Source organism: Eretmochelys imbricata, chromosome 18 (assembly GCF_965152235.1).
Source record: "Eretmochelys imbricata isolate rEreImb1 chromosome 18, rEreImb1.hap1, whole genome shotgun sequence".
In the NCBI taxonomy this organism is placed as follows: Eukaryota; Metazoa; Chordata; order Testudines; family Cheloniidae; genus Eretmochelys; species Eretmochelys imbricata.
In genome coordinates, this window is record NC_135589.1 from 22,201,255 (window position 1) to 22,216,896 (window position 15,642).

At 44.0% G+C, this 15,642-nt stretch overlaps 1 protein-coding gene across 2 annotated transcripts in view; it reads right to left on the reverse strand.

The window, feature by feature from the left end:
- Positions 1-15,642, reverse strand: part of ACOT7 (acyl-CoA thioesterase 7) — a 112,191-nt gene that overhangs the window by 59,033 nt on the left and 37,516 nt on the right. For both annotated transcript variants that reach the window (XM_077837414.1, XM_077837415.1), the window contains exon 4: positions 10,795-10,886. In XM_077837414.1, coding sequence (XP_077693540.1) covers positions 10,795-10,886 — 92 coding nt within the window. The remainder of the gene's footprint in view (positions 1-10,794; positions 10,887-15,642) is intronic.

A 15,642-nucleotide genomic window follows, 5' to 3' on the forward strand; every position in this document is an offset into this window, starting at 1 on the left:
GTTATCACATAAAACCAGATCTGTCCAATTACTATTAGTGCAGGGCCAAAGACGCACAGCGCCATGCTGGCTTGTGAGGGGGGAAAATGCGTGTGTGCACAGCCACTCACTTCCTCCTCTATGCCAGAATCTCTAGTGTTCATCAGTCACTCGCTGCCAGGCGTTCCTGCCCTTGGAGGTGTCACAGGTTGAAAGATTCAGCCACCTTCAACGCAGCCAGTCACTTTAGTTAGCCCCTAACCGAGGCCATGCACATCTTGTTCACAGAATTCATTCGCTCCTGGGTATACATATACCTTGCTGGTTTTCAGACTGATCGACTTCCTTGCTTCATTTAGGGGACATAAAACTTTGCTACTTTCTCTAAAGAGGACCAAGGCAAGTAAAAAGGAAGCTACACCTGGTGTGCCTGCAGACAGACCACAACAGTTCATTTCTATAAGTTATGTTTTCCTAGGGTCTACAAAGCAATGCAGCTGTTTCATTATGGTAACACACCGTCTTTGATTGAATCACTGACCTCTCCAAAGTACTGGAATAACCTGAGCACACCTTGTACATGTTCTAATTAGAGCTGTCGATTAATCAGTTAAATCAAGTGATTAACTCAAAAATGAATCGCAATGTTAAACAATGGAATAGCAATTGAAATGTATTAAATATTTTGCAAGTTTTGTATATTTTAAAATATATTTCAATTACAACATAGAATACAAAGTGTACAGTGCTCAACTTTATATTACATATATTTGCACTGTAAAAAGAAACAGTATTTTTCAATTCACCTCATACAAGTACCATAGTGCAATCTCTATCATGAAAGCGCACCTTACAAATGTAGATTTTTTGTTACATAACTGCATTCAAAAACAAAACAATGTCAAACTTTAGAGCCTACAAATCCACTCAGTCCTACTGCTTGTTCAGCCAGTCGCTAAGATAAACAAGTTTGTTTACATTTACAGGAGATAATGGTCACCTGAGAGTGAGAACAGGCACATGGCACTTTTGTAGCCGGCATTGCAAGGTATTTACATGACAGATATGCTAAACATTCGTATGCCCCTTCATGCTTTGGCCACGATTCCGGAGGGCATACTTCCATACTGATGATCCTTGTTAAAAAAAAGAATGCGTTAATTAAATTTGTGACAACTCCTTGGGGGAGAACTGTATGTCTCCTGCTCTGTGTTTTACCTGCCTTCTGCCATATATTTCATGTTATAGCAGTCTTGGGTGATGACCCAGAATGTTGTTCCTTTTAAGAAAACTTTCACTGCAGATTTGACAAAATGCAAAGAAGGTACCAATCTGAGATTTCTAAAAAGATAGCTACAGCACTCAACCCAAGGTTTAAGAATCTGAAGTGCCTTCCAAAAATCTGAGAGATGAGGTGTGGAGCATGCTTTCAGAAGTCTTAAAAGACCAACACTCTGATGCAGAAACTACAGAATCCAAACCACCAGAAAAGAAAATCAACCTTCTACTGGTGGCATCTGACTCAGATGATGAAAATGAACATGCATCGGACTGCACTGCTTCGGATCATTATCGAGCAGAACCCGTCATCAGCATGGACGCATGTCTTCTGGAATGGTGGTTGAAGCATGAAGGGACATACAAATCTTTAGCACATCTGGCATGTAAATATCTCGCAACACCGGCTACAACACTGCCATGTGAATGCCTGTTCTCACTTTCAGGTGACATTGTAAAGAAGAAGCAGGCAGCATTGTCTCCTGCACACATAAACAACTTGTTTGAGCGATAGGACTGAGTAGACTTGTAAGCTCTAAAGTTTGACCTTGCATTCAAAAATAAAACCTTTTTTTGTGCATAATTCTACATATGTAAGTTCAACTTTCATGATAAGGAGATTGCACCATAGTACTTGTATTAGATGAATTGAAAAATACTCTTATTTTTACAGTGCAAATATAATATAAAGTGAGCCCTGTACACTTCATATTGAAACTGAAATCAACATATTTGAAAATGTGGAAAACATCCAAGAGTGTTTAAATAAATGGTATTCTATTACTGATTAATCGTAATTAATTTTCTTAATCGCGTGACAGCCCTAGTTTAACAAATTTTCAGCAGCACATAGCTACAAACAGTGAGACAAGTGTACCTTTCAGGAATCATTCATTGTTATAATGATGAAATTCTTAAGTATTTTGCTGCTGACATTTCATTTCAAAGTTGAAAGAGAATAAGTCTTAATTATAGACCTGTCAAGTACAGTTACTTCCAACTTTTTCCAAAGTGTTTACAGTACAGAACAAATAGTTATCCATTTCAAACAGCAAAATGTCTCTGTAAAATCCCTCAAGCTACATTCAAGCATTTTCCTCATTGCATCTCCCCCACCTCCCCCCCACAACTAGAACTAGAAAACCAGCTTCTGACTGGACAGAATTAGAAGCACTATCAAAAGGCATTACATGGAAGAGGCACCAGTACACAGACCCTGTTTGTGCCTCTCACACAATGCAATCTTAAAAGCACTGATAATGGGCTCCGACCTCTACAAGAGGTAAACAAACACTCCTTGCCTCAAAGAGCGTACAGCCTAAGGAGACAGGTGTACAGCATCCGGGACACAGGATGCGCAACTCCCATTACAAGTAATTCCTAAATCCCAATTGCAACGAGAAACTTGTTCTGAAGGCTTTACCCAACACGCACGGGCAAGTCAGAACAATCTGCAGCGGCCACTAGTTTAAAAGAGCGGAATGCTCTGGTGGAGTTTTGACGGAAAGCACCTGCAGTGTAGGACAGAGCTTTCAGCCAGAACTTTAGGGGCGATTTCCTCGAATGACACTATTTCCAAACGCCTTCTCGTTACTGCAGCAAAGCAGCGGCAGCCTGCTAAGCATTCTTTCATTGTCAATGCGAAACCCTGAAGTACAATCTCTCAGTCTGTCGTTTGGTCAGATCTCATTCACGGTTTGCACCAAGACACTGAGGTGCTTCTGAAATCTATATTCCGCAGGAGAGCATCCTGGAGATGGGCTTAAACTCTGGCTACTTCCTGGAACAACTGCACATAAAACACAACAGTTGTCCTTTCTGGGTGAAGCAAGGATGCTTCACTGTCAGCTTGCTAAAGCCCCAATCCCCCCACAGGGGACACAGCACTCCATAAAGTGGAGAATTAATATTGAAAGGGACAGTTGCTCCAAGCTAATTATACATTGTTGATCAGAGACTTAAATGGGAACATGAAAGCTGCCCTCTTTCAGGTGCTGTTCCTTTGCTTGGAAAGCTTTGGCTCCAGATGGCAGGGCTGGAGTCATACAAAATTTCTTTTATGTAGCTCCAGACGCCAAGGAAAGAAACAGGCAAATTGTTTTAGTACAAGGAAGCTGGCATGTGGGTTACTCATTCTCCTGGGGTCCTCTCCCCTCAGAGGAGGGGCAGCACATGTCACTTCTGAGAGTGCTACAGATGAAGCCTCATTCACACTGCTGGCTATTCCTTCCAAGTCCATTCCCCCAGCTGCCTCCCAGCACACTCTCAGAGGACTGTCCTGGCGAAAACAAGGTTGTTGGAAGGACTTGTCCCTGAATATTTTTTCATCCCCTAAAAGCAGACATCGGAGATTCTCTCAGGCTTTGCCTGCACTCTACGATCCCCAAGCAGAGTAGCTGTATCTGTGCCAATCACTAAGCCTAGACAAGGGCAAGCCAGGTTTTGCAGAGAGAGTCAGAGGAAGTAGCTGCTGCCATTGTTGTCTAAAGACATTAAGAACATAGCGGCCATATTGGGTCAAACCAAAGATCCATCTAGCCCAGGATCCTGACCTTCCGATAGTGGCCAATGCCAGGTGCCCCAGAGGGAATGAACAGAACAGGGAATCATCAAGTGATCCATCCCCTATCACCCATTCCCAGCTTCTGGCAAACAGAGGCTAGGGACACCATCCCTGCCCACCTTGGCTAATAGCCACTGATGGACCGATCCTCCATTAACTTATCTAGTTCTTTTTTTCTCTGCAGTATGCTTATTCTGCTGTGTGTGCCAGTGTGTCTTGTTTTCAGAAATATAAGAGGTAAATGCTGGGTCAAATCCTGCTTGGCCACACCCACTGGAATTGTAGAAAAACTCCACTGGAGTTAGTGAACAACTGGAATTAATTGGATTTACGTCACTGTAACTGACCAGAATTTGGCCTACTTTAGAGTTATCTAGAGGGGGGGGAAGAAAAAAAAAAAAAAACCACCACTCACTCAGAGCCTACCACTGATCTGACTAAATCATCCTTAGCAGCTCCTAGCTGAAAAAAAAAAAAATTACTCCTTTGCCATCCCCTGCCCCACCTGCTCTGGTCTATGTGGAGACAAATGGGCAAACCTGAGCTACTGTTTACTGTTTTGAACACAGTGTATCTGGCTGTGTACAGATAAAGGAATGCACAGTCCCTGTGCTGGGGGTGAACATCAGCTGTTTAAGCTAGACTATTTAAATTAATATTCTTCACTCAGGACATTGTGGGGTGGTTCAGCATTTAAAAGCTGTAAGTGGCTTTTGCAAGGGAATTCTATGCCTATGTAAGAAGAGGGAAAGAGCATTTCAACTTTATATAATGAATAGCTGTGTTAGCTTGGTAATACTATCCCAAAATGTAGTTTCTATTTCACTTGAAAGCCTGGAGGATACTAAGCAGTGACATCAGTTAGCTATGTAGCCCTGACACTGGAGTGATGGCTTGCTTGATCATACACTCAGTATATTGGAATGACAAAACTCCCCCCATTAAGACTTTCTGCACATGATCCCATTTGCCCAGCTACTGAACTTCACTAGCAGTCTAGTCAATCATTCTTTGCGACATAAAGAAATAAGATCAGTAGCTATCGCTCATAGGGTGCGGGTTGGGAGCTCATTACGGCCATTTCAAACAGAGTTGCCTGTCCCAGTGCTCGATAGGGGCAAAGTCCTATTAAACTAAAACAGTTTCTTTTCACAGCCAACCACACAAGGGGACAAGTGCTTCCCTGCTTTCGGTATTGCTCTCAATGCCTGGTGTGGCATACACTGCCGCATAGCTGCTGTGCCCCTCAACACATTGTACAGAACAACTAGGTAGTCTACTCAGTGCAGTGGGGCAAGCAGAAATGTCTCTGCATTATACATCTTGACCTTCTGACACTTACCTCAAAACGTAAGATTCTGACCATTTCCAAGGTTAACAAGTCTAGCTCTGCTCACTCAGCTTCAGCAGCTAGGATTCTTTGTCCATTTCAGTTACTAAGAACAGGTCCCCAGAAGAAGCGTAAGCGTGTGTGTTTTTAAAGAACAATCCCCTCTTACTGCATATTATGCTTCCCAACAATGCAGAAGTATCAGTTAAATCTTATGATTTCTGGTCATTACCTCCAGCAAAACAGATTAGTCCAGGGAGAAGACCCTTCCCCATAAGAAGCTATTACAGTACCTTTACTACACTAACTCCATTGTAATTAGCTTCATTCCAATACCTCTCATTGTAACTTTGGGTTTGGGTTCTAAGGCTAACCCTATGTCAAAGAGTTTTCTTCCCCTTTACCATTTTAATAAATGTTGCTCAGGAGTTATTGAATTCTCTCCCCAGGGAAGAGTTGAGCGAAGCTTTTAAAAGCCACACAGGCAAAATTATTGTTTGCCCAAAGACTGGAGGTGGGTTGTAGGAAGATTAGAGGATACATATGAATATATTAGGTCTGTTGTTCTAGTGCTGTCTAACTAGTTTTCTTCCCATGGTTCTGCTTCCCCAATGAAGTGCAAAGCCACTTTTAATCAGTGTATGAACTTCCTTTCAGCTAAATCGTATTTCCTCATAGAATATCATGACCGTGCCCTATCAAACAAAGTTAGTGCTTGTTTACAGGAGGGCAGCAGAATGGTCTTATTAGGTGTTCTCGGCTTGGGGGTGCTGGAGAAACCTGGTGAGTACTCCAAAGAAAGTTACAACCATTTAGCAATAACTTAACTGGCTTTGCAAACTTCTCTCAGCTCCCTAATGGTGGTGGTCATCTTGAAGAAGAGTGACATTTGCCATTCCCAGCATGGAAGAAAGTCCCTGCAAGTCTTATGATGTATCAATAGTGAGTTAACAGTAAGTGTTTAATATTAAACAGTGTTCAGACAGGGAAGTGCTTCCCATTGTGAAGCCAGCGGGGAAACTGGTGCCCAGCCTCAGCCATTTGTCTCCAATGCTGCTGACATCAGGACATTCCCTTTAGTGCCGGAGGCAAGTGTTGGAGAAGGACAAGTAGTGGGTGGGGGGAACTAGAGTATCACAACAACAGGATTAGAAACTTTCTAATGGAAGTTTATGTGCTACCTAACTGAGTAGGTTAGTGAACAAGTGTTGGTGGCCACTGCATTCCAGATCGGTTTGCTGGCTATAGTGGATACCAGCACAAGGTTCAGGAGCCAATTTCAAACAATATGCATTGTGCAGTGGGGTAGCTACAGCAACTACAGGTCCTATTATGCAGCACTTGATCCTGAGCAGAAAAACACACCTCTATAGTTGAGATGCAGGCAGCTGAACTTGCTCAATGCTAATATAACAAGGGGCAGTTCTCTGGCTCCTACTAAGTTGCCTATGTAATCTTCCAGAATTTGCCCTAGTGATGCCCTGGACAGAGGAATTCCTGCGCTTATCCTGAGGACTAAGCTAGGCTGCCTACGAGATCAACTTTTATCTCCATCATTTTCAGCAAACAGACCTACAGATGCCAGTCTAGAGCCCAACAGAAGCAAGATGTCTAAAGTTTTCGGCCCGAAGAGGGCCGCCTCTCCAGGTGGATGTTTGACTGCCCACCGCTCTCACATGGAAGACGTGCAGCACAGCAGGACCCTATTAGCTCATAGTCAATGCCCTGTACTCACAGTTCAGGTGTGCCGATAACTTTGGTCGGCACAAACAAATCAGAAAGTTACTAGAGAGGACTTTGCCCTATGGCTAGTTAATTTAGCATGGCATTTTTAGAGACATGCCGAGAATAGATTTAAGTGTAACTTTCTCCATAAATTACACAATAGCAATGGCTATGGAGAAGCCTGGTATCTTCGGTGAGTCAATGAGCATTAACCACATCATAAGACTAGAATTCAGAGGTGAGAACCTGGTGGAGTTACACATGGTGCTGACCACTCCTGAAGGAGTCAAGTCTGCAGCCCAAGACGTATTAGAGTGGGTATCTAACAACATCTGCCACACTTCAGGGTACTTTCTTACAAGCCACTTTCCACACACGACTTCCTGAAGCAGTCACCTTTTAGGTTGAAATTTTCCATGCTTGGTCTCCTTGCCTCTCTCACCCACCCGAAAGATCCAAATAAATAAATTGAGCAAAATTGCATCAGTACCAGTCCTGAAGAGAATACAGCTTAGACAACAGCAGCTTCTCACCAGTAAAGAGAGTTTAAGTACTGGGTAGGCAGATTGTCCCTTGCCATTTTGATTTGGAGAGCACATTCATACATGTGTGGGGGAACACGTGAAAGGTAACCTAATGCCCTAATTAACATTTTGCTGGCAATAGCACATCTATTATCAGGCCAATATCAGACATAACAATGGCTTTTACTGGAGACTTTAATATATTATATTAACTCAATTAAAACCAAGACACATCAGCCAGCTCATTCAGACCTCAGAGGTGTAACTGTAAAGAACTTAATTAAGTTTGGATGGGGTAACAATGAAACCTCATTTATCATCTAAATGAGGCATCAACCTCTTGTTTCAAATGGTTATTTGGGCTCTGACCAAGACGACAAGTTAAGATGGGTTTTGAAACCCTCTAAAATGACCAAAGTCTGAGCTTGACAAATTGCATAAAAGATCACAGGAAGAGTAGGGTTTTAAGTCCTTTCAGATAGGGTAAGAGGAGAGGATGTTTGGGAAACTGACTCAAGTCCTTAGTACTCTGGAAGAAGAGTAAAATACCAGATAAATAAACTTATTCTGATCTGGAGACAGAAAGGAGAGATGTGTTTGGTGAGAGATGTAGCTTGGCAGGGAAAATGCTGGAATCACAACTCTGTGCTCAACAAATCTTTTCCAGGTAAGAGGTATATGAATCCTCCATCCTGCTAGATGAAATATTGGTCACTAACATACTGGCAGGGGACTTCAAGGACTCAAGAGTTCCTGGAAGGAGACATCCGAGTACAGGAAGAGAGAGAATGTGCTACCCGAAGTCTGAAGCAAACAATTGCTGAGTAAAGAACAAAAATATCCCACTTTAGACTCTCGATTCATTCGGTCACAGGAATTTTCCTCTAACACGTACTGAGAAAGATCTTGGAGGTGGAGCAGACCAGAGGGAGCAGCTCATTAACAGGATTAACCTCTCTTGGCAATGCAAATCCAATGCACTCAAAAGTAGAGTAGCTCCAATGACTACATTGGCAGAGCCGACTGAAGAGCTGTGTTGATGTTTACAGTTCCCTTAAGACTCTGTTAGGCAACGAATGAGTTTATGTCAAGGCGCCTGACATGCCAAAACATGGAAGATCATTTGGAAGTAAAATTATGCACCCAATCATTAGTTATGAAACACCACAGGTGTGCATGATTCATTAGGGACTGGAAGGAGAAAGGCCTCACGCTATCAGAAAGCAAAATGTAAGACCACCACCACAAAGGAAAGGTCACGTCACACGTAAAAGTACGTGGTTTACTACACATAGTATTCACCAGTGAATATAAAGACTTTGGCCAGGACAGGACAGTCCATAAATCTCACTTTTGAGGCGACCTGCAATTTCACTAGACAGTTACACCCGTTTCCCACACCTCTTTTCTTTAGTCTCACCTTCCAGTTTTTTTCTTACTATTCTTAACCTTTAAGAACCTACCTAAATTCTTCACCAAGAGCCTGATCCAACTCCCGCTGAAGTCAGTGGAAAGAATCCCACTGACTCAAGCGGGCCAAATTGGATCAGGCCTCAAGTCCCAATACTGAGCAAACCAAGTCAACGCTTTGGCAGAGAAGAGCTGGGAGTAGTGGAAAACCTTCCTCAAAACCTGTAGCCCCAGAGAACTCAGGTATTTCAAACTTGACATTTTGGTCACTCAGTCATATCTGACTGGGAGGGGGGACCCGGGGGGGGGATATTATATATTTTTTTTAACAGTAGAAGGGGTCAACCAAAAGATATTTTAGAGGACTGCATACATGTTAGAACTCCGATTGTAGGAGAAGGAGAATTACAGGACATATGGATGAGGTGAAAAGCTAATTCTAACTTGACAAAGTATTTTCTGTTTTGATGGGGTGCCTTCCCCACCCTGGACTCTAAGGGGTTAATAGAGCCCTAGGGAGGCTGCGCAGGAGGCAGCCAATCAGGAAGGGCTGAAGGGAGCAGCCAATCAGGACCAAGCAGGCCCATATGAAAAGGGAGCTGCAGGGCAGAGGAGTTCAGTTCTCTGCTGGGAGTCTAGGGAGGAAGGACTGTGTCTCTGGAGAGCTGAGAGAACTGCCAGCACCCTGGACAGAACAGTGCTGTGAGCAGGGACAGGGGGAGTGAGAGAGCGCTCCTGGCTGGCTGCTGCATTTGCAGGCTGAGGCCCTGAGACAAGGGCAAAGAGGACGCTGGGGCCACGAGGAAGTGTCCAGACAAGTTGCTGCAGTAGCCACTAAGGGAAGTGGCTGAACAGCAGACTGCAGGTCCACCTAAGTGTGTGGCACGGGCAGAGGGCTGTGTCGCTGAAGAGGATGATGCGGTCCTTGGAGAGACGTGGGCCCTAGACCAGGAGTCACAACAGCAAGACACCACCTGAAGAGGGCACAGAGCTAATTCCCAAGACAGCCAGCAGGCAGCACCACCATGGTGAGTGAACCCTGTTACATATGTACACTTAGCAGGTGATTAGTCTAGACTAGCTAGAGATATTTTCTGGCGCACACATGGTTGTACAAAGCATTTCCCTGAACATATGTTTATTTAGAAGGAGAGTTTAGGATGAGTCACTCATTTATTTTTACATCCTTATCCTTAAGGATTTGTCACTCTGACACCAAAATACAGACTCTGTTTCATCCCTGCACTTTAATTACTTGAAAGCTAAAGAAAGTTCTTCTAGAGTCATTTTGTTGCTCTTCAAAGCACAGCTATTTTATCCGGTAAGTTTAGTACCAGCCTTTTTGTGGGTTGCACACAGGTACTGAACCCCTTCCAGGTCTACGCATCTTGGTCGCTGTATCTAGTGACAATAGAGCTCAAAAGTACAGTCTGTGGCCTCAGAGCATCTACAGATCCTTCTGGAAACAGCCAGTTTGAGTCCTGAAGAGCAGCATCCTCTCCTTCCGCAAAGCCAAGTCTGTCAGCTCTCCCACTTAAAGGAGAAAGGAGAGACTTCAATAGCTTAATTTATGCCTTGCTCTCTTGCATTAACTGGTTAAGTCTCACTTGGCTATGGTGTAAAGAAGTTCATTTTCTGTGGTGCAATATTTCCTGAGATCACTGCCACCTGCTTCAGTACCCTCAAAGTGGTGAAGATACAGTAGTTACATTAGTCAGAGCATCTTTTCCTCAAAGAGAAGTGAGGGGGGAGAAAGAAGAAACACAAAACTGCCCACACCCCTGAAATGGGACATCGTAATAGCAAAGCTAGTATTACTCTGATGCTGCACCTGCTCCGACTGGCCTGGAGGGAGACATGTCAACTTTTAGTTAGAAAAATGAACGTTAAGACTCTGGAATAGAATACGCCCTACTCCAAATCTCTGCAAACGCATACACTAAGTTCTGAGTGTAAGGATTCTGAGCGAACGTATAGGTAGTTACCTGAATAGGAGGAACTTCCAGGACTTTGTCCACGTTCTTTAGAGAAAGAGGCACATACCACAGAGTTGCCCTATTAGTCACCCTCTTCGCACCTTAAAAAGAAAAGAAAAAAAAGTGTTAAAAATACAGATACATTGGAAACACCTGGCAGTAAAGCCTGTGTAGCACTTTAGGAGCATAAATTCTGTACAAGGAAAGCTACGTTGAGGATGATGGGTAACAAAAGCAAGAAGCCCAGATACAGCAGCTAATTTCCTGGAGATGCACCAAAGAGATTGGAGAATGGCAAAGAGCTGTATAAACCATTAATTAAGCCTCCCAAGGCCTAGGGCTTTGCTCCAGTTGATTATCTGGTGTTCCCCACATAGCTTCATGTCCTCCCTTCCCCATGCTCATTCTATAGGAATACATAGGGAGAGCATCACTGAGGACAGAGCCCACCCCCCACATCCCCCCCGACAAGGGAATGGACTTGAGGAGACTTCTCTGGATGCCATGTGCCAGCATCAGAGAAAGAGCTGAACAATGGCAGAGAACCATCATCATGTTTTTGCTTGTTAGCATGGAACGCTTGCTACAGCGGACCTCTTTGGTACCTGTCGTGTCTGAGCTGCACACGAGCAAGCAGCTGATCACCAAGTGACACTGTCATGGCTTAAGAGACTGAGGCTCCAGTATAACATTAGCACATGCTGTGTTCTGACCCCCCACTCAGTCTATTATGCCACATTGGGTCAGACTGAGGAATTCCAGGACTGGCAGAAATGCATGCGCCAACCGCTGCGTTCGGCAAGAGATGGACAGGAAGCTATCCTGCCAGCAATGCTGCTTGAACCTTCCATAGCAGCCCTACAGACAGTTAGCGCTTTGTCCCTTAAATGTGTAAGTGTAGCACGTTGTTTGAGTGACACAGGCCCTCTGACTGCAATGTTACTGCTAAGTGGCACCTTGACCTGCTAAGCAGGGTGACCTCTTAAAAAGCAGATTTAAATGCTAATGATTGCTAGAAATTAGCTGAAACAAGCATCCAGTATAATGCAAAGGATTTTATCAAGTGCTGCAGGGGCTCATTAGCTTCTGCTGAAGGTTTAGAATGCTTAGAATGTGCACTGTACATGAAACAACCACTGAGGTGGAAGATCACAGTTCGTGTTTAGAGCAGGGGTTGGGAATTCATGTGTTTAATGTTTATTTGCACAATTTCTAAAAACTCGTGGTTTAATGAATCCTACCTTTGGGGAAGCATCTAAACACAATACATACAGGTATAAGATTAGCTGGTGGAAGGATACAGAGCAGATGTGAAAGGAGACCAGATGAGCTCTTGTGTTGTTCTTCAAAAAAAAAAGTCAGTCATGTTTTCAGTGCCAAATTAGCTCTGACACTGAATTTAAAAACTCCAAATATCTTGCCAAAAAACCTTATATAACAAAATGCGGAATTCCTTCTGACAGGATTATTTTATGTCTAAATATTTCCAGAAGTCAAATGGTCAATGACTCCAATGACATCAAGCTCAGAAACTAGCATCCATGGTGCGTGCAAACTATTCAGCCAAGACAGAGCTGTTAGATAAACGGACGGTAATTCACCTCTGGTCTGGGCACTCAATCACATGCACTGGCCTGCTGTCAATACAGCCATTAACAAGCCAGCCGGCGGGGGTGACGGATCCTGGGCTGACAGATCTTTAAGTCGGAGACAGGTGAGGCCCATCTACTCTAGCCCTGCTGAAGTTGGCTGTGCCATCTCCTTCCAATATTCCCAGCAGCAAGTTCTGCATGTTATAAAACAGGAGAGTTTGTGGCATGCCAGGCAAACTGCAGAGGAAAGCATACATCTAGAATCGGTAGCATTGTGGCCTCCCTGTGCAGCATGGGACCCTACATCATCTCTTCTTCACAGTGGAGCAAGCACCAAACTGTAGATGCAGATTCCCAAGTGGGGATCTCAGCAAGTGTGAGTCATTTCTATACTAGACAGCAAGGTTCTCATCTGTCTGAAATTTTAAGGGTCAAACTCCAATCGTCCAGCTAGCCCCCAAACTGCCCCACACGGCTCATTGTGATAAACGAATGCCTAAAATTCATTGGAAGGCCATGGGGGACATTAGGAGAGCGCACGCTCTGGAGTCAGACACAAAAGAACTGGCAATAGGACCTGGCAGTGAGGCAGTGTCTGGGTGGGTGCTCGAAGCACAATCAGACTTCAAGGCACACCCTCCCCTTACTTTAACTACAAAACATCTGACTTTCATCATAACAGTTGCTGCTGACTATTCTTTTAATGCCTGCAACAAATAAGCCTGTCCCTGTAGCCTGGAGACTAGTCCAAGCCAGCACTAGGTACCTGTATCTCTAGTCCCCTGCAAGAGACCTCCCTAAAAAATTGGGAGCCTCAACAAAACGTCCCCAGTAAAGAAGAGGGTACCCAGACTTCCCAGGCTTACCTTACAAGCCTCTCAAACATCAGCTTGGCTTCCTCCAAACCTTTCCCGGCAACAGGAGCCTTTCCCTGCAGAACCCAGGGCCTGGTTTCACACCCTGAGCAGATCTGCCACGAAAGCAGGCTACCCACACAAGAGCAAAATATGGGTACAAGAATGCACTGAGCTTGAATAGATGCTGCTAAATCACATTCATTAGGCCAGGTCCTGCCAGGGCTGCACATGAACTTCCTGTCACTAATAGAAATGCTGCATTTAGCTATGATTCTGCATCATTTTTCAACTACAGGCAAATAATATGGAAAACGTTTCTGCTGCACTTTGACTGAGAGTGGACTTGACAACACGCTTTTGGGAATAAGAATCACTGTTACACCCAACTAAAACTATCCTGACAAGATGGTTACCATGGCAACCACATGAGCAGACCCTTTTCAGGCCTCTGAACAATGTGCACTAAATTATGCAAAACAAGTTCATTAAAAAATCCCCCCCCCATTCTTTAATAAAAATCATCAGAACTGTAATTCCCAAGGAGTATTTTAAGTCTCAAGAGCTGCACTTCTCTTCCAGTGTAATTCTCCCGCAATCACATCCATATACGTTTACAATTTTGCTATTTAATATTACTGTTGCAAAGCTGACTGTGTTAAGTATAAAGGCATGTGCCCGAACTGACTAGTAAAATGGAAGATCCTGGCATTGTTAGTGCTGCAGGTGAGAAGGAGGGGAGAATTGGGAGAGGAGGCTCTCTTGCTTTGCATGGTATTTATTAGCTGACAATTTGTAGAAGAGGAGATTGAACCTGTAGACATGCCTCTCGCTAACAAACAAATATTTTCTGCAAAGGAATGGGCATGAATGGCCATCGCCAAGAGCAGCCATGCTGACCCCCAAGCCCCACATAAATTAAATGCCTACAGGGATAGTAGAGATACTCAAATTCTTTCTGAAGCTGGATGCAGGAACGCATAAAGGTCAGCTGTTCCTATGGCCGAGCAGCAACATTTACAGTGCCAAGTCTCCAAAACATCTCCCAACCCTCTCTTCCACTGCGTGGTTCATCACCATTATAATGAGGTCACTGACAATACAGTATGCTGCAGCAGCTCCCCGTCTTAGCCAGAATTTTCTTTGCGCCAACAGCCAGCATTCAGACCTCTGCTGCCCCTTGCACACACTGCCACATCGACCTGCTGTTCTTAATGTTAGTGACGCTCTTGCCATTAAGCTGCTGCTGTTCTTGGGCAGAGCCTGGCTTACTGTTGCTTTTCCCTGCAGGTGCTGCTGAGGTGGTTACCACGATACTCACAAAGTGACTCAGTCTTGTCATTGCCAGACCTGCTTTTACACCTGCCTTCTATTGGTGGTCTCAGGGCTCCGAGAACAGCAGCAGCTTCACAGGAGAGTCAATGCCCGAAACGCTGCGGCCTTGTAAAGGAATCCTCTACCCAGCTGTGCTTTTAGGTGATCAGTCTCTCGCCCCTCTTCTGAATAGCAGTACTTCGAGTTTGCATAGCTGGATCTACTTCTAAAACAAGGGGTTTAGGTAAATCAGGAAGATAGATGTGGCTTTCAAGGCTACTGCTATGGATACTCTAGGCAAATGTCAAAGCAAAATTGTTCCTCATCATGATGCTCTTGTATGAATGAAGCCACTGGAAACAAGGGTAGACTGTGTAACAAATTTGGTTAGATCTATAAACTCTGCTTTTGGATGCAAATCTCTGGGACAGCAAGCACGAAGAGACCTTTACTGCATAAAGGTAAGACTCCTATCTTAGGTGTGTGGCTTCCATTATCATTTCAGAATGCCTCAATCTTTAAAGCATTTATCCACCATCTCTGTGAGGCCTGGAAGTGCCATTATCCCCATTTTACAGATGGAGAACTGAGGCACAGAGAGACTAAATGACTTGACCAAGATCACACAGGAAGTCTGTGGTGAAGGGCAGAACTTAAATTGAGTCTGAGTTCCAAGCTAGCACCAAAACCATCCTGGGCCTTCTTGCTGCTCAGTCTATTCTTCAGAAACTGTAGTTGCTGACTTCAAGGATACTGAGGCACAAATCACTCCAACTGTCAAGGAAATAATTACTATAAGGTTTATTTTACAATACTTACAGTAGCATATCATTTAAAAACATCAGTTGAATTAGCCAAAGTGTATTAAGACAAGTGAGAAAAGTTGCTCTAGTAACTCTAGCCTGAACTCTTACATCACATTCACAGCAAAGCAAAATCACTTAAGTGTCAACAAACTCAAGAAAGGTAGGGTTTCATGACTGTTCCAAATACTGCAAGTCAACAAACATCCAGGCCTCTGGCTCATTGACAGAGCTGCGGGTTATTACTCTGGACTATTAGCCTCAGTATGGATGCCCCCGACACGGCTTTTCCTG